Source organism: Odocoileus virginianus, chromosome 16 (assembly GCF_023699985.2).
Source record: "Odocoileus virginianus isolate 20LAN1187 ecotype Illinois chromosome 16, Ovbor_1.2, whole genome shotgun sequence".
Taxonomy (NCBI): domain Eukaryota; kingdom Metazoa; phylum Chordata; class Mammalia; order Artiodactyla; family Cervidae; genus Odocoileus; species Odocoileus virginianus.
In genome coordinates this window covers 2,442,241-2,467,116 of record NC_069689.1, presented here as the reverse complement: position 1 = coordinate 2,467,116, position 24,876 = coordinate 2,442,241, and the positions used below count along the sequence as shown (strand labels likewise).

Here is a 24,876-nt window from a genome sequence, read left to right as displayed (position 1 = left end):
GGTTGAAGGGTAGGCTGGGGTCAGATCATGCAGTATCTACAGCCCATGTAAGGCCAATGACTGTTGTTCAAAGAGCATTGAGAAATCATAGCTAAGGTGACAATGGAAAGTACATGATCTAATTTGGTGTGAAAATGTCATTCTGATGTGTGGAGAACAGGCGGTAGTGAGCAGGGTTTCCTACAAGGCTGTACATCTTGACACCCTTTATAATACCCTTTATAAAACCCTTTATAATACTATCTTCAGATTTCTGTTTTTAAGTGAAGTCTGATGAGACAATGAGGCATGGATTCAGGGCTTGGAGCCTCAGCTCATGCAAGGCCCTGTCTTCTACCACCTCCCCTGATGGGTTCTCAACTTTCCCCTCCCCACTCCTGCCTAGCCACCACTGCCACCCTCTGCCCCCAGCAGGGCCCTGGCATAGGTGTGGGGAGACTCAGTGTTGCCTGGCAGCATTTCAGGATGGGGCATGGCAGTAGTTGTCCCCGCACTGAGCTGATAGCACCGTGGCATATTCAGCAGGTGACTCAGGTCTCTTGCTCACTCCTGACCCGTACCTAGGGCATCCTGGTATGAGCTTGCAGTAGTCTTGAGGATCACCCTCCACTGTGAGAAAGGGAGATGCCTGGCTCGACTTCCCTGCCCCCAGCCGGAGAATGCAGTCTGGTGACTGGCAGGAGGGGAAACCCAGCAGCTGGTGGGTTTCCTCCAAAAGTGAGTCAAGAGACGGAGGGCACTTGTCCCTCAAGTGTTCCCATGCCCAAGGGGGTGCAACATTAAATAGCAAATGAAGCAAGTTGACAGAACATGGGAAAGGGAAAGCCTATATTTTAGAACCTTTAATGGCAATTTTTCCCTTGCCTTGTTAATAAGAGGCCCCACACTTTCATTTTGCATCAATGCTGCAGATGACAGCTGGTCCTGGCAGAGAGCTATCAGTGAGATCAAGCATGTAAAATACATGCGGGCCCCACAGGCAGTAATACTTCCTTGATGCTGGCTCGTATTATTGTTTTTGGTGTTTATTTGGCTCAAGAGGATGGATAAACTGGCTTCAGGAGTCAAACCCCTCCAAGGAGCTGGCTACGGCAATATTGTAATAACTGATTTTGCATTTTGTTCTCAATCCACGGACCTATTACTTCTTGAGTTTGAGTTCTTCAAGGAGATGTATTCAAATGTCATGCAAAACAGGATGGGGCTCAGCCTTCATGGGGGGAACTCCCTCTTTAAATAGGAGCAAAGTCTGGCTCCAAGCATAGCTGCCTGGACCTCAAGGCAAATGGTGTTTTGATGCAACTGTGATTATGATTTTTAGGACTGGATTCCCTTCCCCAGGGAAACTGTTGATGAAGGGAGGCCTGAGAGCAGTTCCTTTTCTTCTCAGAGGCACTCAGATGTCTCCATCCTTCTCCTCTGTCTACCTAATGTCCCACCAGCCCATCCCTTCCTCCTGGCCTGCTCACCTAGGGCTCAGCCCTCTCTCAGAGTTATTATAACACCCTCTTCTGGTCTCACTCCCAACCACTTCCCATCTGGAGAGATCTTTCTAGAACCCATATGTGGGTCCTCCAGGGAAGAGACCAGGTCTGTGTCCTCTCTGAGCCCCAGTCCCAGCAGGGTCTGCCAGGGATTGCTACCCAGCAGTGTTCGTGGACCTGGTCGACAGAGGGCTGTGGTGGTCACGGTGGTTGGCTCTCAATATCCCCATCACCCCAATCAAGACATCCCCTTCCTGAGGCTGGTGATGGCCATACCTGAGCACATGATTCTGTCTCATTCTGGCCAATGAGACATGAAGGGAGGTCTCCCTGGAGCCTGGGCAAGGAGGACTTTGAAGAAAATGAGACAAAAGGAAAGGAATCCCTTTTCTTCTTCTGTGGCTGTGTGTGCAGTTGTAGACCAGAGCCGTTGGAGCTGGAGAAGGGAGGCAGTTCAGTTCAGTCTCTCAGTCGTGTCCAACTCTTTGAGGCACAGTAAGTTAAGGGAGACAGTAAATGAGAAGAATCACAGAGAAACTGAGCCGGGGCCCTAATGAATTTCACCCAGGCCATGCTGCCTCCAGACCCCTTGTATGGATGATAACACATGTCCTCCACATCAGACCCTCTGGTTTTGTGTTCTTTGGGGCCAAAGCATCCTTAGGTGGTGCAAATAACAAAGGGAAATTGGATGACGATCATGCGCCAGGGCTAGACTCTCACCCAATAGCGCCATCAGCCCCAACAACCTCCCTGGACTCACATTTTCCAGCTTTGGATCAGAGTGAGAGGTTCTGGAGGCAGAATTGGAGAAAGGAAGGATGAAACTCACTGTTAAGAGAGGTTGTTGGTAACAGACATGAGGGGAGATCAAGATGTGGGCTTTGGCATCAGAAAACCTGAGTCTGAAGCCCAACACTCCACTTACTGACTGTGAGGTGTTGAATGAATCAGATAAACTCTTTCTTTTCTCTTTTTTGATTTTTTGGCCACATGCTGCTGATCTTAGTTTCCAAACCGGGGATCAAATCCATGCCTCCTGCATTGGAAGGAGGGGGCTTAACCACTGGACCACCAAGCAAGTTCCAAGTCACATAAATTCTTTAATCTTTGGTTTGCTCCTCTGTCAGGTGAGGATGATGATAAGGGAGGACTAAATGAAGTGTTCCGCATAAAAGGCTTAATGATGCCCCCAGTATTCAGCAAGTGTAAACCAAAGTAGAATCGGCTGTTGGCCACCGAGGTGGCCAAGCCTCAGTGGGGAGTTGAGGAGAGAGGAGGAAGCCCTCTCTACAGCAGAGCACTTTAGAGTCTCTTTAGAATCCTCCTATTACTTCCTTCCCTAATTGCTTCAGCCCGCAACCAGCATGGCCATCCATCTGGGGTTGCCCTGGCTGGACCAGGGCAGCTGGGAAAGGAAGGCCTCATGTGTGGGAGCTTTGGGGCGGGCCTTGGGGGATGGGAGGATTTGTGCAAGGAAGGAAGATGAAGGAAGGCATGTCAGGAGGGAGGCTGGGGAGCAGAAAGAGGCAAAGATGTGGAGGTAGGAGTAGAGAGGGGACCTTTGAGGGGAAGGAGGAGGGCTATTTTGAGCAGAAATTTATGAGAGGTGATGGGAAGAGCCCCTGGAGAGGCAGGGGAGAGCGCCTGACTTGAAGTTTCCTGCTAACAAGAGGGTGCGTGTGTGTTCAGGGGCTAAGTCGTGTCTGACTCTTTGTGACCCCAGGGACAGTAGCCCACCAGGCTCCTCTGCCCATTGGTTTTTCAGACAAAGATAATGGAGCAGGTTGCCATTTCCTCCTCCAGGGGAATAAGAGGGTAAGAGCCTGTCATTAACTGAGAGTTTCTTGTCTGTCTCCAGAACTAGAAGCACCACTCCATTTGGTAGATGGAAAACCTGAGCCCAGGGAGGCTGAGTCGGGGCTATCAGAGGTGGTGATGCCACTGGGATGAGGTTCAGCCTCAGCCTTTGGCCTTCGGCATTCAAGGTGATATTGACGTTAGCTGTCTTCAGCTACGAGCAACAGAAAATCCACCTGGGATGCTTTCAATGCTGGAGATGTTTATAGCTAGATCCTAAGGATTCTGGGCTTCCCTTGTGGCTCAGCTGGTAAAGAATCTGCCTGCAATGAGGGATATCTGGGTTCAACCCCTGGTTAGGAAGATCCCCTGCAGGAGAGCTTGGCAACCTACCACAGTACTCTTGCCTGGAGAATCCCCATGGACAGAGGAGCCTGGTGGCTATGGTTCATGGTTGGGACACAACTGAGTGACTAACACACGCACAAGGATTCTGGAGGCAGGGGGCTACCACCATAGCCCCACTGCTCTGCAGCTCTCCCCAACGAGTTCTCTCTTGGGTGGTTATTTCAGAGGCGTGGGTGTGCCCCATCGCTAACCTCAGGTTCACATAGCTGGCACTTGGGAACTTTGCTCTCTCCTGTGGCAGCTCTCATCTGTCTGATCACCACAGTCAGTGGTAAGAGAGGCATTGCCGAGGGTGGTGATTTGTGGATGATCCTGATTCATCCCTTCTTGCCAACCCACCCTGGGCTCCGGCCCCCCCTGCCGGCATCTTCTGCTGAGTGGGCAGGCCCTGCCTCCCCAGGTGTCTGGGGCTCCAGCCCAAGGCTCTTCCCAAGGTTATACCAGAAACAGAGAGAGACCTCCAGCACCTGCCCCACCAAAAGCAGAAATTCCAGTAATGTTCTCAACACTGTGTCTTTTCCAAAGATTAGGGGTGGCTGACGGGGAAACCGAGGCTCAGAGAGCTGGAGGGTGGATTAAAGTCCTTCTGAAGGGTAGGGCCCAGACAGAACAAAAACAGGGGACTCCACTTGGATTTTCAAACTCCCCTATTTATCCTCTGTAATCCTGTTTCTCTCGGTCCAACCACTTTCTTCCAGCCTGAAGACCCCATCTTCAGAGGGGACTTCCTGTCCCAGAGAGGGTCTAATCTGGAGACCTGGAGAAGAGGCAGGCTCCGTGAGGCTGTTCTCCATTGGCCTAGTTACCTGCTCCCCCCACCTCTGTGCTCTCACCGCCCCCCCCCCCCCCCCCCCCCCCCCTCCCGGCCCCACCACACCCCAAGCCCACAGCTATGTCTGCTCCCAGACTGGGATCTCCTCGAGGGCAGGACGTGGACTGGGGCATCCTGTACCCAGGGTTTGATGATGTTCTGGGTTGGGTGAGCCCCTCCCTTCCTGAAGTGGTTGGCCGGTGAGGGGTGGAGAGTCTGGCCTCTCTGGACCTGGTCCGGGGTGGGGCTGGGGTGGTGGGAGACAGCACCTGGGTTCCTGCGCGCCTCCTTGCCCACAACGGCAGCGGGCCTCCGGCTCTCTGAGCGTGTGGCTCAGAGAACATTCCCCGCTAGAACATCGGAAGGGGGCAAGTGGAGGCGCGTAGCAGGGTGGCAGGTGGCAGGCGGGGCGGCACAGGGGAGCCGGGCGGCTCCACTTCCTGTGGGGCGCCGGCCCTGGAGCCTGCCCCGGGGAGGTTGCACAAACCTTCCTGCAGAGCCCCGGGGACCGCCTCTCCCGCCGGCCACTGCCTCTGCTGACCCGGGGCTGCCCTCCTTGCTCTGGGTCCTGCAGCTTGGACTGAGTCCTCCATCTCCGCGGGGCTAGCGAGAGGCCGGGCCGGGCCGTGGGGCCCTTCCTCCCGTCACTGGGCTCCAGTCCTTCCTCATTTTGCCACTGATTCTAGCCCCAAACAAAACAGGTTGAGCCCCTTTCCTCCCTTCGGCAGCCTCTGGCTTACGGCAGCCTTCGGAGGCGCTGCAGACGGCGCCGCCGGCCGGGGAGGGGGGCCCGGGCCAGCCCTGCCGGGACTGGAACGGTGCTTCTGGCTCCTGGCCCTCGTTCAGCCCTGACCGCGGCAGGAGAGCGAGCTTTGCTGTGGCGGTTGCCTGAGGATGATGCCTCAGCTTCAGTTCAAAGATGCCTTTTGGGTGAGTGAAGACGGCTGTGGGTTTGAGCAAGTGGAGTGTGCCTGGGGAGGCCAGCTCAGCTGACATTTCCTCAGGGTGGTGGGTTGGGGATGTGGCTCCCAGGGGCGGGGGGTTCTCATAAAAATGACGGCTGATTTTTGATCCTTTATCGTTGTGGGGTGAGGGGTGTGACCAGGGCTGTTTCTGAGTTGGAAGAGGACAATGGGGGTCCTCGATCTGGGGTACTGATTCCTCTGCAAACTTCAACAAGCAAGGGATGGATATTCTCTAGGCTCTCAGGGCAGATCTTTCCTCTGGGAGACCCCCTCGCCACAGCAGGAACGTTTTAGGAGCATCTGATATATGGCTGGGAACTTGATGAGGACTTGTGAGGTGAAGGAGGGAGGGTCACAGGTCTGGGGACCAGATAAACTTGAATTTGGATCTTGGCTCTGCTATTTAGAGGCTGGACAAGTCATTTTACCTCTCTGAACTTCATTTCCGCGCCCCCTGCCCCCATCTATACAGTAGAGATAATTAACAAACATACTAACTGAATGGGAGGGCTAAACAAGGGTGTAACAAAATCCCCTGCATCTCGCTAGAGCACCAAATGGGAATCTCTTGCCCTTACCCAACCCCTCTTACTTGCAGACCTTAGGGGTCCTTCAGGGAGGCAACAGGGCTGGGCAATTCCTTGTTCGCTTTCTTAAATTCAGCGCACGTGTAAATCAAGTCTTTTCCTTATGAAATTCCAGCGCCCAGCTGGCTTGTGGGGGCGAAATTGCTGGGCCCAGGCCACACAGCCTGCAAGCCCCATTTGGACCCCACCGCCCATTTTTCCCGCTGTCTCTCAGCCCACCCCCCTGCTTCTCAAGCACTGTCTGTTCCCGGTGGCTCCCAGGGAAAAGGGAGACCTCTCTGGTTAGAGCTGGGGAACGTAGCTGTCCTGAGGGCACCCCCTCCAGCCCTGCAGAGGACACTGGCTCTTTGCTCAGTCGGCCCGGACTCAGCCAACAGTCTGGCCTCCCTGGGCCCTTTCCTGGGGCCTCCAGCCAGGAGGACGAGAGCTAACGAGCCAGGTCTTCCTTCCCTTCTGGGCCACGCTCTCCTTGGGGCCCGTGGCCAGAGTCTGAGTGGCTTGCTTCCCGCCTGCTCTAACTGCACAGTAGGCAGAGGGCTGTCTCTCTGGGCCTCCGTCTCCCCATCTCTACAGAGAGGGGCTGGGACCAGCCCAGAGAAGCCAAGGAACGCAGACCTGCCGTGGCCCCTTTCAAGCACCAGGCTGGCATCTGGGACCCACGTGAGGGGTGGGGGGCTGCAGTCAGCAGGGGATGCCCAGACTGGCACTGTCTGTGTCAGGCACTACATCATGGCTCTGACTTGAAGTGCAAAGCTGGGGAAAGAGAGGGCTTCCCTGGTGGCTCAGATGGTAAAGAATCTGTCTGCAATGCAGGAGACCCGGGTTTGATCCCTGGGTTGGGAAGATCCCCTGGAGAAGGAAATGCCAACCTACTCCAGTGTTCTTGCCTGGAGAATCCCATGGACATTGGAGCCTGGTGGGCTACAGCCACCAGGTCACAAAAGAGCCAGACATGACTGAGAGACCCAGACTTTCACTAGAAAATCCAGGTGTTTAGCAGCCCATAGCGGGCCAAGCACACCCGGGCTGTATTTTAGTTCCAGGACATCTGGTCCAGCCCAGAGCCTTCGGTTCCACCTTCCCTAGGACAGAGCTGGCCCAAGGAGCAGCCCCAAGGCAGGATCTGGGCAGGAAGGGGGAGGGGGCCCAGGAGGGTGCAGGGTGTGGTGGCGGCATTTTACCTGTGGCAGCTTCCTGTGAGGCATCCCGCCCACACTCTGCTCACCCCACCTCTGAGCCGCCCACAAGCTCTCCTCTCCTCTGCGCTGGCTCCGGGGGCCTGGGGTGGAGGTGCCGCTTCCCTAGGGAGGGCCGGAGTAGGGAGGGAAAGGCCGATGCCCCCGGGCCCTGAATCCTAACACGTGTCCCAGGCTGGCCCAGCCCACAAGGACAACTAACCCAGCACTAAAGATGTGCCAGGGGCTGTCCTCAGGACTGTGCATCTATTGACTCATTTAAACCCAGGAAGTGGATGCTATTGTGATACCTGTTGTTCACAAGAGGGGGCTGAGGCACAGAGAGCCTCAGTCACTTGCCCAAAGTCACACAGCTGGGTGAAACCTGGACAGGTTGGCCCCAGTGTCTGCGCTCACTCAGGTGCTTCATTGCCCCTTTAGCCATGGCACCCATCACTGGATCTTTGGGCCACGTTGGTGAAGGAGGGAAAAACTCAGTCCTTCCTACCTCCCAGAGAAATCAGATCAGATGGGTGCCACTGACGTCTTCTGAACCCCAATTTACAGACAGATCTGTAAAATGGAAAAGACACAGTGATCCAACCACCGTGTGGGTATTAGGGACAGGGCTCAGCCTGCCCTTCTCCCTGGCTTTCCCCCACCCTGTGCCCAGACAATGCCATTAACCACAACTTGAGAACACGCTGCCTGCAAATGGCTGGTCTGTAGTGGAAGGAAGCCCCTGAGCTAGAAGGATCGTGTCTAATATCGCAGCATTCCCCTTACCTGGCAGCCTCAACCATCCAAAACACAGGTGAGAGTCAGCCCTGTTCATGGCAGCACTTAATTGTGAGCAGGGAAACAAAAATGGTTTCTGAGGTTCTAAGAGTTTGCATTAAAGCTTGCATACTTTACTCATTTGAGATGCCCTATAGCTTTTAGTTAGGGCCCATGAACTCTGATTTTACCCACAGTTATAACAAACTTGGTCCTGTTGACCTATAGATATAGCAAATAGTAGGGAACTACATGGAATCTGATTGATTAAATATTGGTAGGCCTGACCTGTTAGACCTGTTAGGGACGACAAAGGATGAGATGATTGGATGGTATCACTGACTTGATGGACATGAGTTTGAGTAAGCTCCGGGAGTTGGTGATGGACAGGGAAGGCTGGCGTGCTTGCCGTCCATGGGATTTCAAGGAGTCAGACACGACTGAGCGACTGAACTGATACTGACCTGTTAGAGACAGTTTCACAGATAGCTGGTAGCCTGATAGTAAGAGAGGAGACAAAAACTTATAAAAAGCAGACACAGTGGTTAGAAGTGGTAGAGTTGACCAGTCCTGTCCCTCAGTAGGCCTATATTTGCAATCTTGTCAGTGTGACCATGCAGTATTTATTTATAGCCTACTTCTATCTGCAGCCTAACATTCAGATGCAGGCTTCTGTGCGAGTGAGGCTGGGGTGGGCTAGCCACAGGGGAGGGAAGGGATCATTTGATTTCTGTTAATATACACACAGTGATAAAGAAGATCACAGTTTTGCAGGAAGTTTGTGACTGAGCCTCAGAACAGGGGGCTGTCGGAGAGAAAGCTGAGGATAAGAGTACCAGGTGCCCAAGCTGACAGGGCCTTAGAGCTCATGGAACCTGACTCAGCACCAGGTCAGAGGGGCAGAGAATCCCAGAGAATGAGGGATTACCACTCCTTTCCCCAGTAGACACAGCTTTCTTACAGGGGCTCTGCTCCCAGCAGCACCTAAGTGTATTGCAAGAAACACCTGTCTGCATCCTCAGCATAGGCCTGGTGAGTAGGGTGTGTGTTTGGTCAATGTTAATAGAGTAAGTGGACCAACAGTAAGAACCTCCACGGTCCTCCTGCCTTCCTGAACCTATCTTCTCCTTCATTTTGCTTTACTTACATTTAACTGATATTTGTGGAGAAGTGTTCTCTACTAGGTAGTCTAAGCTGGGTCCCCCTGTCCACCCCCCATCCAAACAGCCAAATGAGACTGTCAGAATGCCTTGCCCTAGAAGAAGTCAGGATCGGCTTCTTCTGGGGTCTAGAGTTCTTTGATAATGGACCAGGCGCAGGGAGCACCCAGAGGACTGCTCTGAGCTGCTGTTTCCCGTCCTGCCCTCTCATTGCCTCCCAGACCTATACATCCAACCCCCTTTGCAAAGAAGTCACAGGATGTTGTTTTAAGAAGGAAAATCTAGTTCTGGACCAGGTTTTATTAAGACCCACATCCTGTCTTTTTGGGGGTTGTTAAAAGGAAAAGTAATGGCCACATATACTCCTTGTCATGCCTTGCTCTTCCCTCCCCACCATCATGGCTTTGGGCGGAAACCATCAAAGGGGACCAAGAGACCAGGCCTGAACTTTTCCCTCTGATTTGAGGTTACATTTCTCCCTTTTGAGGCTGGGCTCCAGCTTCATTTGGAGACTTCTGTGCTAAGTGAGGAGGCGCTGAGCTCCGCAACAGAAGACAGGGGGGGTACCACTTCCTTTGGTGGGGGAATGACTCACCAAGGATGCGTGGGCTAGGGGCAGGGGGAGAGGCCTGAGGTCCCATGTATCTTATCAGCTACTGTGGCCTCTTCCCCTCTCCAGTTCTGAGACTCTAAGGTTCCCTACTGAGGAGGAGAGTGTTGGGGGACACCCCTCTTCTCGACATAATTTTATCTTGAACATGCGTGGGCCTGGGTGTGATTTCCTTATCTTCGAAACACCATTGTTAGTGACTGTACAGTCCTTCAATTTGTGGATTTGGTGGACATGCTGTGAGTCCCATGGACAGAGGAGCCTACAGTCCATAGGGTCACAAAGAGTCAGACATGACTAAGTGACTTAGCACACACACATGTGATTTATTTATACAGTCCCTTGTTGTTGGACATTTAGATTCAGTTCAGTTCGGTTGCTCAGTGGTGTCCGACTCTTTGCGACCCCATGGACTGCAGCATGCCAGGCTTCCCTGTCCTTCACCAACTCCAGGAACTAGCTTAAACTCATGTCCATTGAGTCAGTGATGCCTCTAACCCTCTCATCCTCTGTCATTTCCTCCTCCTGCTTTCAATCTTTCCCAGCATCAGGGTCTTTTCCAGTGAGTCAGATCTTCACATCAGGTGGCCAAAGTATTGGAGCTTCAGCTTCAGCATCAGTCCTTCCAATGAATATTCAGGACTGATTTCCTTTAGGATTGACTAGTTGGATCTCCTTGCAGTCCAAGGGATTCTCAAGAGTCTTCTCCAACACCACAGTTCAAAAGCATCAATTCTTTGGCGCTCAGCTTTGTTTATGGTCCAACTCTCACATCTGTACATGACTACTGGAAAAACTGTAGCTTTGACTACATAGACCTTTGTCTGCAAAGTAATTTCTCTGCGTTTTAATATGCTGTCTTAAAAAAAAAGCAGAGATTACTGCCAACTATTTAGCATTCTGGGTCGATCTTTGTGTATCAAGATTTTGCACTTGACAACCACTTCTTGCATAGCTTCCCACAGGAGGAGACATTCCTGGGTGAGAGGGTTCACTGCCAGTTCTCTGGCATTCAGCACCAGCAGCCCCTTTGGGACCCCTCATAGTCCTCTGGCTGAGCAGGAAACTTTTCATCCAGGAAAGAGGGATCTGAGTGGCCTGGAAGGGACTCTGCTGGGAATCACTCAGGCTTCGTGGATGGACTTGCAGCAGGGCAGGGCCCTGTGGCCTTGAAGGCCGAGGAGGCCAGTGGCTGAGGAGGGGGTCCTCCTGAGCAGGAGGGGATGGTAGAGGCAGGAGGTGGGAGAAGGGGGCCCCTGGCTGGCCTTCTTTTGCTGCCACCTACTGCCCTCCCTGTGCCTCCCTGGCCGTGGCTGTTGAAAAGGATGAGAACGGACTCTTTCTGTGCGGGTCGCAGAGCTCTCTGAGGCATGGTGTTTTGTGTAAAAAGCACAGAGCCGAGCGGTGTGTCTTGTGTGCAACCCATTGTGAAAAGTGGGGGGAAATAAGCATTAGTGTTGGTATAGGCTTGTATTAGGGTTTCCCTGATGGCTCAGAGGGTGAAGAATTCGCCTGTAACAGAGGAGACCTGGGTTCGATCCCCGAATCGGGAAGATCCCCTGGAGAAGGGAATGGCTACTTACTCCAGTATTCCTGCTGGAGAGTCCCATGGACAGAGAAGCCTGGTGGGCTACAGTCCAGGGCCTTGCAAAGAGTCAAACACGACTGAAGTGACTTAGCACGCACGCACGGGCTTGTATTAACAACGAGAATCTCTGGAAAGACACAAAGAGAGCTAATTAAAGTGATGGCCTTTTGGGGAAGTGAAAGAAGAAAGATTGACAGGTTTCAGGGCTGGGTGGCATTGAGCATTCTATGTACTTTTCTATAGCATTTGATTGTTGAACCATGTAAATATATTACCCAATGAAAATTAAATTACACAATTAAAAATGAAAAAGAAGATGTCTATTTCCTGTTCTGTGAAAATTCGTTTTTCTCTGAGTCCCAGATACTTACATCATTCTCAGAGGTGGCTGTGCCTGGCTGTTGTTCAGCACCCCTTACGCACCAGGCCCTGTGACACGTGTGTCCCCAAATCCACCTTTCAGGGAAGGACTTGCCAATGTCTTCCCATGTCCAGAACGGAGACACAGGGAGGTCAAGGGCCGAGTTCATGGTTGTACATCCAAGGCAGATCAGGGACACCCCTTCCCTTAGCTGTGTTGGACCCCATCGCATTCTGCCCCTGAATCCAAGGAGACTGGTAAGTTCTTGGTTCAGTTATAATTCCTAAAGGATGAAAGGGTGGCTCCCTATTCGGTAACATTCGTTTCCATGGTTTTGGAAGTAAGGTGATTTCTCTCGCCATTAGTTTTCTGCAAATGGTCACAGATTACATATGCTTTAAAAGGAAAATGTTTAAAAAACAAAACTAAGCAATTCCTGTTTTTAAGCCGAGATGGTGTTTTCAGGTGACATTTGTGGTTCAGTAGCGTGAATTCTTCCACATACTCTGTGCACACTTTGTGGTGTGTGTGCCCTCAGGGACCCAAGATCGTGGCTCCTCCACACCCACTCCATAGGATGCTGTCGACCGTCTGAAGGCAGTAGGTGACTGCAGAGGTTCATGGTTGCGTTTGCCCTGCTTTTGTGATGCCTGCAGCTGTTCCCCTGTAGCGTTTCCTGGCTGCTGTGTCCTGGGTCAAGAACGTAACCCACACCTTCGATTTTACTCTTGGTGGAAAACAAGATCTGCTTCTCAAGGTCCTCTTGTTGTCCAGTTCCCAGGAACTCAAGGACTTTGGCTGGCTTTTCCCGGCATCTCCACACAGCCGGGGTTGCTAGCCCCTGGGATGGGGAGGGAGGGCATTGCTTGGGCTTGGAAAGGTGGGGGAGGACTTGGGAGGTGGTGGGAGGGCAAAAGAAACTCCAGGAGGAAGAACTGGCATGGGTAAAGGTGTGGAAGGGGGAGCGGGTGCAGTGGGTTTGTAAGACGGTTTTCTGGCCCAGAGGACTGCGTAGGGTGACTATAGGAAGGGAAGACCCTGGCTGGGCTTTTAAAGGCGTTGACCAGCCTTGAGTGGAGGCAGAGAGCCTTTCTTCCTCTCTTCACTCTCTCCAGTGACGGATGTTTCCTCTCATGCAAAAAGAGGCTTGGAGGTTGCGGGCTGTGGTTAGGATGCCTGCCTCAGCTAGAGCCTGTCTGACGCTGCAAACGACACGATGGAGGGAACTAGTTACGGAAATTGAAACTCCCTCACTTCTAGCAAGAGAGAGTGGTACCCGGTGCCCTGGGGGCTGCCCACGCTAGCTAGGGCATCCTGCTGAACTAGCTCCGGAAGGCTCCTCCCTCACGGGCTTATTCACTCTCTGTGCTCCAGCCTCAGAAGGGGGACAGGCCTCTTTGAAGCTTCCCTCCTCACTTGCTGAGGGGGAACTTGGAGAATCCTTTCTCCTTTCTGAGCTTCAGTTTCCTCATCTGTAGGATATTAGAGTGATTCTCAACTGAGATAAAGGCTTTGAGGATGGAGACACCAAGCCCAGTCCTCAGGGGACCACATGCTGCTGCTCAGCGTTGGGAGCTACTAGACCAGGAAGAGATCCCAAGGGATCCTGACTTATAATCGGATAGGCATCTACAGCGTGAGCCTCATATGTGGGTCTTCCTAATCTCAGGATGCTTCCCCAACTCTGTTCACCATTGGATACTAAATTCCACCATTTGACAGTCATTCCTATGGCTTCAGGTGACAAGATGCAATAGCCCCATGAGGCTGGTATTCTTATTCCTGCTTTATAGAGAGAAAACCATGACTTATAGAGGAGATGTGGGCCTGGGGGGTGCCACCCAGATGGACATTGGGGCTGCTGGGCTAGGCTTGGCTGCTATCTTCCCCAATCAGGTCAGAACGCCCTTGACGTTAGCAAGAGCGTGTGGTGGTTTGCTGAGACCTGGCACCCTGAGCAATGGATAACAGGAGCAGGCCGGTGAGTGACAGGCCCTTCCCCTGGTGTTGACAGGCCACTCACTATTGGGCAACAGGAAGTATCTGCTGATGCTCCAGAGACTAGCAGCCAGGGTGGGGATGGGGCAGCCAGATGGGATCAGGGTTCCCAACTGCGGAAATAGAAAAGCAGAAGCTGAGCCATACTGGAGAGAAAAAAGAAGGGGCAATGGGCTGAGTCAGGAGGGTGCTTGACCTATTCAGGGGACAAGGAGGCCTATGCTGCTGGGGCAGAGTGATGGAGGTGAAGAGTGGTTGGAGATAAGATCAGAAATGTGACAGGGGTCATGAATCCCAATGCCCAGGTGCAGCCCCAGGTCAATTACATACTAATTTAATCGTGGAGGGGCAGTAGTTTTCAAAGTTCTCCATTGGTGTTGAGAACTGGTTTTCCTGCTGCATGGCCATTGCTGACAATGAGCATATACCTGGCTTTTACCATTTACATGACCTCATTTGACTCACTTGTGAATTAGTAGAGGATAGAGGGTATTTTTTTAACCTTACACAATTACTTTTTTGTGGCCAATGTCAATATACATAACAAAAAATTTACCATTTTAATAATTTTTAAGTGTCCAATTAAGTGGCATCTGTACGCTCATAATGTGCTACCAACCATCACCACTAATTCCAAAACTTTTTCATCATTTCGAACAGAAATTATATACCCCTTAAATAATAACTCCTTATCTCATTCCTTTCATCTCCTACTCTACTTTCTGTCTTTATGAATTTGCCATGCTAGGGACTAGTATAAGTAGAATCAGGCAGTATTTGTCCTGTTTCATTTAGCATAGTGTCTTTAACATGTCTTCATCCATGTTTTAGCATGTATTAGAATTTCATTCTTTTTAATGGCTGAAAAATATTCCATTCTACATGTATACCTCATTTTGTTTATTCATTCATCTGTTATTGGGCACTTGGGTTTTTAATCTCATTTTGTACATTATGAAAAATGTTGCTATGAATGTGGATGTACTAATACTGGTTTGAATTCCTGCTTTCAGTTCTTTTGGGTATAAAACTAGGAGTGGAGTTGCTGGATCGTAAGTAATCCTGTGTTTAACATGCTGAGTAACTGTGACACTGTCAATATTTCCCCAGAAGCTGCTCTAGTTACATTCTATCAGCAGTGCACAAGGGTTCCAGTTTCTCCACATCTTCACGAGGGCTTGTTATTTTCTGCTTTTTTTCCCCAATCATAGGCATCCTAGTAGGCATGAAGTGGTATTTCTTTTTTTTTTTTTTTTTAACTTTGGCTCTTTTTACTTCTTTATCTGTCTATCCATGCAATGTGTGTGATCTTATTTCCCTGACCAGGGATCAAACCTGGGCCCGCTGCAGTGGAAGTGTAGACTCTTAACCACAGGACAGGTAGGGAAGTCCCTCACTGGTGTTGTGATTTGTATTTCCCAGTGACTAATGTTGTTGAGCATATTTTTACACATTTATTGACCATTTGTTTATCTTCTTTAGAGAAATGTCTATTCAAGTCCTTTGTCTACTTTTGAATTGGGTTATCTTTTTGTTGTTCAGTTTTAAAAGTTCTTTATATGGTCTGGATAGTAATTATTTTAAGTATGATTTGCAAATATTTTCTCCCAATTTGTGGATTGTCTTTTCACTCTCTTGATACTGTCTTTTAATGAAAAAAAATTTTTTCTTTTCATAAAGTCTAACTAATTTATTTTTTCTTTTATTGACTGTTCTTTTGGTATCATATGCAAGAAATCATTGTTAAATTCAATGTCTTAAAACTTTTCCCTTATTTTTTGTTCAGAGTTTTACAGTTTTAGCTCTTACATTTATGTCATTTATCCATTTTGAGTTAGTTTTTGTATATGGCATTAAGTAAGAGTCCAACTTCATGCCTTTGCTTGTGAATATTCATTTCCCCATCACCTTATGTTGAAAAGATGGTCTTTTCCACATTGAATGGTCTTATCCTTGTTGAAACTCAGTTGACCATATATGTGGGTGCTTATCTCTAGTTTTCTATTTAATTCCATTGGTCTATAAGTCTGTCCTTATGACAAAACCACACTATTTTAATTGCGATAGCTTTGTAGTGAGTTTTGAAATCAGGAAGTGTGAGTCTTCCAACTTTGTTTGTTTTTTTCAATGTTGTTGGCTATTAAGGTCCTGCATTGAGGTGTTTTTTTAAATTTTTAATAAAAAAATAAAGTACAGTTGATTTACAATGTGGCATTAGTTTTAAGTATACAGAAAAGTGGTTCAGTTATACATATTTTATATATGTGTATATATGTGTGTATATATATATATATATATATATTCTTTTCAGATTCTTTTCCCTTATAGATTATATAAAACATTGAGTGTAGTTCCCTGTAATATACAGTAGCCCCTTGTTGGTTATCTATTTTATATATATAGTAGTATCCCTGGTGGCTCAGATGGTAAAGAGTCTACCTGCAAAGTGGGAGACCCAGGTTCGATCCCTAGGTCTGGAAGATCCCCTGGAGGAGGGCATGGCAACCAACTCCAGTATTCTGCCTGGATAGTCTCATGGACAGAGGAGCCTGGGGGGCTATGGTCCATGGGGTCGCAAAGAGTCAGACATGACCGAGTGACTTAGCAGAGCACACAGGTATCTGCTAATCCCAAACTCCTAGTGTATCCCTCCCTCCTTTTCCCCTTAGGTAACCATAGTTTGTTTTCCGCCTGTGGATCTAGTTCTGTTTTATAAATAAGTCCTTTTTTTTAGATTCCACATTTTCAGTGATGTCATATGATATTTGTCTTTGTCTGTCTGGCTTATTTCACTTAGTATGATAATCTCTAGGTCCATCCATGTTGCTACAAATGGCATGATTTCATTTTTATGGCTGAATAGTGTTTCATTGAATATATGTACCATATCTTCTTTTTTTTTTTCATTTATTTTTATTAGTTGGAGGCTAATTACTTTACAATATTGTAGTGGTTTTTCCATTCATCTGCTGATGACCATTTAGGTTGTCTCCATGTCTTGGCTATTGTAAACAGTATTGGAATGAACAATGGGATGAAAGTATATTTTTGAATTATGCTTTTCTCTGCATATATAGCCAGAAATGGGATTGCAGGATCATATGGTAGCTCTATTTTTAGTTTGTTAAGGACACTCCATACTGTTCTCCATAGTAGCTGTACCAGCTTACATTCCCATCAACAGTGTTGGAGGGTTCCTTTTTCTCTAGACTCAAGGTGTTTTTATAGGTGAGGAAACTGAGGTTTGAATATTTCTGAAGTGGTGCTAGTGGTAAAGAACCTGCCTGCCATTGCAGGAGACACAAGAGACTTGAGAGACTCGAGTTCAATACCTGGGTCAGGAAGATCCCTTGGAGGAGGACCTGGCAACCGGGTCTAGTATTCTTGCCTGAAGAATCCCCATGGACGGAAGAGCCCTGGCAGGCTACGGTCCATGGGGTTGCAAAGAGTCAGACACAACTGAAGTGACTTAGCACGCACACGTGAGGTTGCCACCAGTCTAGGACAACCCCCCTCTAACTCTCCCAAGCCTGGACATACGTGGAGAGACACCATCCTTTGAGAGAATCCCCTTGAGATGGTGGGCTCCTCCTTAGAGTTGCCCTACCTCTGGCCCCCTGGGAAGGCCCGTGACTTCTGAGCTTCCTTGAGTCCCCACCAGCTTTCATCCTTCAAGGACGGTTGTCCCATAGGCTGGGGTCACCTACTTCTTCAGTGGACTGTGAGAAGGCCTTGAGGGAACTGATGTCCACCTTGGCCTTGGCCTGCTTAGACCTGAGAAGCCTTTGAAAATCAGGATTTCTGATCCTCAACTTCCCAACTGGCAGCCACTGAAGCAAAAGAAGTCCCCTTCTTTGTCACCTCTTGAATGTTTCCCCTTCACTTGGACCAGCTCTGAGACCACTCTCCCAATCCTGGGGACCCCAGACTGCAAGTGGTAGGAAGGTCCAGAAGATCAGCTGGGGTCAGTCCATGCAAACATGATGAGGTGGTAGGCAGGGGAGCAACAGAAAAGTCTGGATCAGTGTCCATGGAGCTGTCATGAATACTGAAATTGTCGGGCGTGAAGGTCTGCACAGTGTGAGGGTCTCCACTACTGGAAGGCAGCACAGTAGTAGGTGCTGAGCTGGTCTCTACAGTTGTTCTCACTCTGACCTAGATAAGGATGGAAATGGATGCTGGAACCAAAGTAACAGTGTGGCTGATTCCAGGGTTAGGGGAACACCAGCAGCTAAAACTAGGCCTCAGGGCAGGGCAGGAGCTGTCGTGAGGTGGCTGGAATTTTATTTTAGTATGCAGAGCACCACTAAGCCTAGAAGGACTGCAGCTTCAATGAGGGGAGGAGTTTGCACTCCAGGATCCAGTAGTCTTGGTTTGAGTCCTACGGACATGTTTTATGCAATGCAGGAGACACAGGAGACAGAGGTTCGATCCCTGGGTCAGGAAGATCCCTTGGAGGAGGAAATGGCAACCCACTCTGCTATTCTTGCCTGGAGAATCTCATGGACAGAGAAGCCTGGTGGGCTCCAGTCCATGGGGTCACAAAGAGTCAAACATGACTGAACGACTAAACACACATCAACAACGTGTGGGTGCAAGTGAATGCTGAGGGGGAAAGTTAAGCAGTGATGGTCCCAGAGAGAACAGGCTTCCCTCAGGCAGCCCCAGAGCCCCAGGACCCCAGAGGCAGCATCTCGCTCCACTTAAAGATGTGTTTTCCCTCAATGCTTCTATGCCTGATGCATGCTGGCTGTGTTGGACAGGGTAAAGCAACTTCCCAGTCTCTGAAACAGAGCCCAAAGATGGTGGAGGGCGCCATCTTTGTCTCTCACGCTGCCTTTAGAATCCAACACCCTGCTTGGATTCCATTGCCCTCATGGTTGAGTCCCTCCACTCTCTCAGCCTCTGGCTCCTTGTCTGTATTAAATCTATCACTGTGGTTAAAAGACAGAGACGTGGTCAAATGAATGTTAATGGCCTAATAAAGGCAAGAACCCCACATGCAGACCCCCGGCAGGTACAGGAGACCCAGAAAGCCCCTGGGCTTGGAGAGTGTTGCAACCAGAGCCCAGGGTCAGTTCTGAGGTCCAGAACCTTCCAAGGGCAGGAGAGGAGGCTGAGGGGCCTTCTGCAGGGGCTGCCGGGGGTCTATTCCTGCCTCTGGGGAGAGGTGTGAGGAGTGGGCCTATCTCTGTCTTTAGTAAGTCTCGAGGCCAAAAGAAGCTGCCAGTTCTCACCCTGCAGCAGATTATACCACCAAGCAAGACACCCCTCCTTGGCCCCGTGAGCATCCAAGTCCCAAGTGTTCATTCTCTTTACAGATGAAAAACCTGAGGCTGAAAGACTGGAAGCAACCAGTCGAGATAAGCATCACAGCTAGGATTCAAACCCAGCTCTCCTTTTTTCTTTCCTTTCTTGGTTTACTGTCACTTAGGATATACTGATCACCATGGCCACCCTTTTCCAGGAGCTCATTAAGTCTCAGGATGACCTTTGTTGGGCTCCTACATATATTATTTCATTTAGTCCTCAGGGCCCCTGGGAGGAGGGCAGTGTGTTCACAGTCGTTCTATAGAGGAGGGATTCTGTACACGGGAGGTTAAGTAACTTGCCCAAGTTCACATTGTCTGTGTGCATGGGCTTGGCCAGGACCAGGACCCAGTGCCTGGACTCTTTCCTCACCCCCTGCCTGAACTTCTTAATGAGGGGGTGTACGCATGGGCCATCCCCTGGCAGGTATAGGTGGTGTGGAAGGGGTGATGCTTGGGGAAAGGGACAAGTATAAACAGAGCCTTGGCTATCGGTGCCGGCCCCCAGTTCCTGGCTGGTCACTCACAAGCTGGAACCCGTGCAGCAAGGAGCCGTGGGGCTGGCTGTGCACAGAGTGTGGTCACTGCCTGTCCTTGCTTATGGATCAGAGTCTCCTCCGGGGCTTAGAGTCCAGGGTGGCTCAGTAACCTCCACCCGCCTTCCCTGCCTGCCCTCAGCCCTGGCCCCTGCTGTCTTCCTCCTGCCCCCCTGCAGAGGAGCTGTGCGACCTGGGCCAGTGATTCACCTTTCATGAGTGTCTGCGTGCTCAGTCGCTTCAGTCGTGTCTGACTCTCTGTGACCGCATGGACGGTAGCTCATCAGGCTCCTCTGCCCATGGGGATTCTCCAGGCAAGAATACAGGAGTGGGTTGCCATGCCCTCCTCCAGGGGATCTTCCCGACCCAGGGATCGAACCCACGACTCCTGCATTGCAGGCAGCTGCGGAGCCTCAGTTGTCACCTGTGACATGGGGCAATAAGGGTACAGTCCTGACACTGCAGGCTTCTCTGAGAATTAGCGGCATAGAGGACACGGGCTTCTACCGGTCCACATGCCACCCGCCCTGCTCCCTTCTCCTGACCTTGGAACCTGGCCCTGGTTGCCGTTACCTCCTGAGAGGGTCCCACCACTGGCTCTGCCTGACTCGGGGCTCTCCCTGAGCTGGTTTCAGGCCGCCTCTTCAGATACCTGCTCTGGCCGTTCAGCCCCCTCGCCACTCACAGCTCTGAGCGTCAGGCTTCCAGGCTCCTGAACCCTAGGGGCTCACTGCCACCTCCAGGCCTCTGCCCAGATTTGTGTTCCCTCCCTGCCCTGTCCCTTGTGCTAACTTCTGCACATTTTGGTTTCTTAACGCAGGAGGAAGAAGTGGGGGATTGAGCTGGGCCTTTAAGAGTGGAGGGGAAGTGAGCAGGACTTCACAGGATGGGGGAGGGGAGTGCTGTAGAGAAGGCCTTTCCTTCCTGATGTTGGAGGAGGCCTACTTGAAAGAACAAAGTCACAAAGTCGGAAGCCAGCACACCCACACAATTGGTGTTGGAGTCGGGACAAGTTATATAACCTCTCTCATCTTCAAATCCTCCTGGGGTCTGTATTATTGAGATAAGAGGCCCCGGGTTGGCACAATAGGTCCCTTTCTGGTACTTGTGCTATTCCCTGGCCTCCAAACTCTGCAATGTGGGATTCCTAGGAGTCCCTGAATATTCACAGGGCTCTAATAGCTCCCCACCCCCTCACCCAAGGCTGCAGGAAACAATCAACCCCAGGTCTCCAGGTTCCCCAAAGCTTGCGGCCCAGCTGGGCCCCAGGTCAAGGGCCTGGACATCTCAGGGACCATGCAACAGGGCTGCTTGGGTGAGGAGGCCTCAGCCCAGGGCTCAGTGAAGATCTAGAGCCCTCTGGAAACTCATTTCTAATCCCAAGCCCCAGATTAGCTCATTTAAACTGTTCAATGTGCTTTTGTTCCTTAAGAGTCTATCTGCTTTCTTGGCTCTCTCCCTTTGACACCTATCCTGAGCCATCTTAGAAAAGCCATAAATCACCCCACATTTGCCTGCTTATGGATGGGGCCCTCTAATCTTTAAGTCAGGGGACACCTAGACTCAGAACACCTACTTGGACACATCATTTGAGGCTTGAATCCTCTCTGCAGTATCCCTAGCCTCTTACCAGATCCTATGGGGCACTCTCGACCCAGCAAAGGAACTAACCCGTGCTCCATATTTGGGGCCACATGAGCTCTTGGAAAGTCCTTCTTTGTATTGATCTGGAGTTGGCCTCCCCATCTACTTCCCTGTGAGTCCTGGCTGAGCCTCTGGGGACACCAAACACAGATGCGCCCTCTTCCACTGAAGGCCCCACAAAGGCCTGTAAATGATCACATTCCTTACTGGCTCCTCAAGGGCTGAGGCCTGGGACTCTCTCTGTACCCAACCCTCCTCCTGGGATTCTCTGGGTAAACATCCAGCTTGCTCACTGAAGTCTCTGGTTCATCCATCCATCCATCCATCTATCCACCCCTTCATTCATCTATCCACCCATTCATCCATCTATCCACCCATTCATCCATCCATCCACCCATTCATCCAAGCCACACCTGAGTATCTGTTCTTTGCCTTCTCTCAGTTTAGCAACCAATAATGGTGGAGCTGAGACCTACTGTGTGGTGCTAGCTGTGGGGCAGTGGAAAGATCCTGGCTGCTATTCATTGACTTATCCTCTCTGAGACTCAGTTTCTTTTTCTGTACAATGGGGATAGTAACATGTTGTACAAAGTAGAGGAGACGGGTCTGTCTGGCTTATTTAAAGGTGCTGGGTAACTAGTCATTGAATTGCAAACAAATGGTCTGGTCTTCTCTTTGGGGCGGCTCATTAAGGCATGTCCACTTGAGGGCCTCCCTACGTCCTCAGCCTTTGTCCAGTGTATTTGCTGAGCATTGCTGTAAAGATGTGGGCGCTGGGACCCAGGAGGCAAACCGCCCCACGTTCTGCCTTTTCCAGAGTTCATTACTCACTTCCTCAGGTGTTCTAACAATCCCAATGGTTTTGCTTCTCAGTCCCCAGCAGACAAGCAACAGTGGACTAGTTACTAGTAAACTGGCTACAGTAGGCGCATTGGCCACAGAAGTCCCTTCTGTTAAATTGTGGTGAAATTAGAGGGTGAAGTCGCCCGAGTACCGTGCAGCCTATAACCATATTCAAAATTGCTGTCCTTGGCTTCTGGGGCTTCCTGAGATAAAAGGAGTGAGTCCAGTCTCCCTGATCTGTCTCTTCTTCCACCAGTAAAAGGTGATTAAAAAAAAAAAGTTAGGTAAAATATATAAAGAGCCTAGCAACCCAAGAGCATGTCAGTCATTAGAAAGGTTTCTGACAAGAATGGTAAACATTTTATGAAACAGTCTCTGAACTTGGTAAGGTGCAAGCAGGAAACTTAAATTTTTCCTTCCGCCTTCCAAAGCGGAAGTGGTAGCTCTCCCTTCCTCACCCCTGGGCATATGTTAGAGCATGTCCAGTCCTTTTCAGGTCTAACTCCCTCCAGTTCAACCTTGAATCAAAATCTCACTTTCCTGTTCACTTGAAAGCTCTCCTCTCCCCCCACTTTGCCTGTGATTGGAAGCCTATGATGGCCACGGGGTCGGCCTCTGTCACCCCCACTGCTTACTGCTTCTGGTGTCTCTACAGATGGCGTGGGTGTGGGGTCGGAAGGTCTAAAGGGGTGAAGGGTCTTATTTCCCTGGTGCAGTTGCAGCTGGTGCAGCAGGTGACTGATGCCCACAGGTCAGCTCTTCCTCTCCTGGCTACTTTCGCAGGTCCTTTGGGGACCTCGTCCCCTGGCTATCCCACTCTCTTCCCTGCAGCTGTCCACGTCTGATACCTCCCAGCTGCACCCCATCATCTGCTCCATGCAGCTTTTTTCGGGGGCTCCTCCTTTGCTGCCAGGCACTTCTCACTAGCCGAGACTTACAGGCAGCTCTTCCCAGCCACCTTCCCGGCCTCCACTTGGTTCCTAGGAGACGTATGGGTGTCAGTCCCCAACTGCTCCGCTGCAGGCCTCACACCCTTGGACTCCCCTTGGGTAGCTCCAGTCCACCCCTGACTTCAGACATCTCCAGGTAAGATGCAGTTATGGTTGCCATGGTTTCCAAAAGCCAACAGACACACAACAGCCTCCAGGCTGAAAGGACAGTTGAAGGTCACCTCCTCTCCCCAAACCCATAACAGTCAGGTGGCCCCAGAAAGGACAAGGGCTTCACCAAGACTACCCAGCTTCTTCCCGGCAGATCAGACTTCTGGCCGAATCCCAGGCCTCTCCCTCTGAGGTGAGAGGCTTAGCTGTCCTCTGAGATACTTTATATTCTGGAATTTCAAGTAAGGGAACATTTGAAAAAGCTTCTGCAGCCTTTTAAATGGACCCTCTGGTGGGGAGGGTGTATAACTCAGTAGGGTGATAACTCGGTGTTTTCCAGCCTTGAGCAGCTGGGTTCTGTCTGGTGAGAGCCGGGTGGGGCCAGGGCAAGGCATGGGGAGCTACTCTTGCTGAACAGTCACTGGGTTCGGGGCTTTGCAGAGAGGTGAGGAGATGAGCTAAGATCTGGCCTGGGAGAGCAGGGCTCAAAACCTGGCTGTTTCCCATGGACTTCTGAGCAGGTTAGGTAACCTCTCCATTTTTCTCATCTGTGATAATTGTCAGCCCCGTTTCCAGCTCAGGGCAACCTCTGACCTTGTGTTTCCTCGTCTCATCTGTGTACATTGTTTCATTGACTTCTTAGGTCAACTGTAGGTGGAGGGAACCATTAGGCCTCTTGTTACAGGGAGGGAAGTAGAAGCTGAGAGTGCCCAGGACCACAGGGTGGGGTGTGAACCCATAAATGGTCTGCTAAACTCTGTCCAGTCTCTCAGGCCAGGCCTGGGTCCCCTCCCTAAACTTGGCAGCCAGTCTGCCCCGAGGGGGCTGTGCCCACATGGGGTGGGCTGTCTGGGGCCAGGAGAGGTTGTCCGCCGCATACACTTCCTCGATGAGGAAACCTGGTCCTGAGAAGGGAAGTGACTTGCTTGGGGCTCTGGTCTCTGTGGCCCAGCCAATGCAGCCACCAAGAATGCTATGGGTGTGATAAGGAGGAAGTGGCAGTGGGTACAAAGGCTCCCTCTGAAGCTGTTCAGTGGGGGCATGGCAGGGCTGGGGCCGGCTTGCCGGCCTGGACTGTGGCTCACATCCAGGGCCATCCAGCCAAGGGAGCAGGTGGGCCATCCCTGAGCAGAGCCCAGAGCCCCAAGCACGCAGGCCTCTTGAATGCCTTCAGGTGGAGGCAGGAATATGCTTCCTCTGTCTGGAGCAGCCTGGAACACCTTCTGTAGCCCTGATCTGATGAGTGTGGGGCAAGGGAGGCCAAGAATGGCCACCCAGCGTGGATGGCAAGGCCTGGGGTCCCACATCCGGCTTGGGGGAGGTCTCCCCAGGAGGGGGCTGCATCTGCCTGCCACCTGGCACCCTGCCCTGGGGTGGACCGCCCTAGGTGCCACATGGCGAGGGTGGGGCCTCTGGCTGCTTGCTGGCTCCCCGCTCACATCTGCAGAGCCAGCCGGCCCTTCTCCAAGGCAGCGATCCTCTGACCCAGGCTGGGCACGGAGCTGGCCTCTGAGAATCCATGGTAACTGAATGACAGACGGAAACACGGCTTTGGTTTGAGGCAGAGGGAGTCTGAGTAATCATCTTCAAAAGTTTTTTTTTTTTGATGTTTCAAAATGTAACAGAGTTGCTGGACTGTGTCTGAACTGGACTGAATGTCTGATGTAGGTTTGGGGACGAACTGCGCGTGTGCTCACTCACTCCAGTCGTGTCCAACTCT

At 50.9% G+C, this 24,876-nt stretch overlaps 1 protein-coding gene across 1 annotated transcript in view; it reads left to right on the top strand.

Moving 5' to 3' along the window:
• The first annotated feature begins 4,753 nt into the window (after positions 1 to 4,753).
• Positions 4,754 to 24,876, top strand: part of PSTPIP1 (proline-serine-threonine phosphatase interacting protein 1) — a 42,934-nt gene continuing 22,811 nt past the window's right edge. The window contains exon 1 of the mRNA XM_020887472.2: positions 4,754 to 5,433. Coding sequence (XP_020743131.2) covers positions 5,398 to 5,433 — 36 coding nt within the window. The 5' untranslated portion in view covers positions 4,754 to 5,397. The remainder of the gene's footprint in view (positions 5,434 to 24,876) is intronic.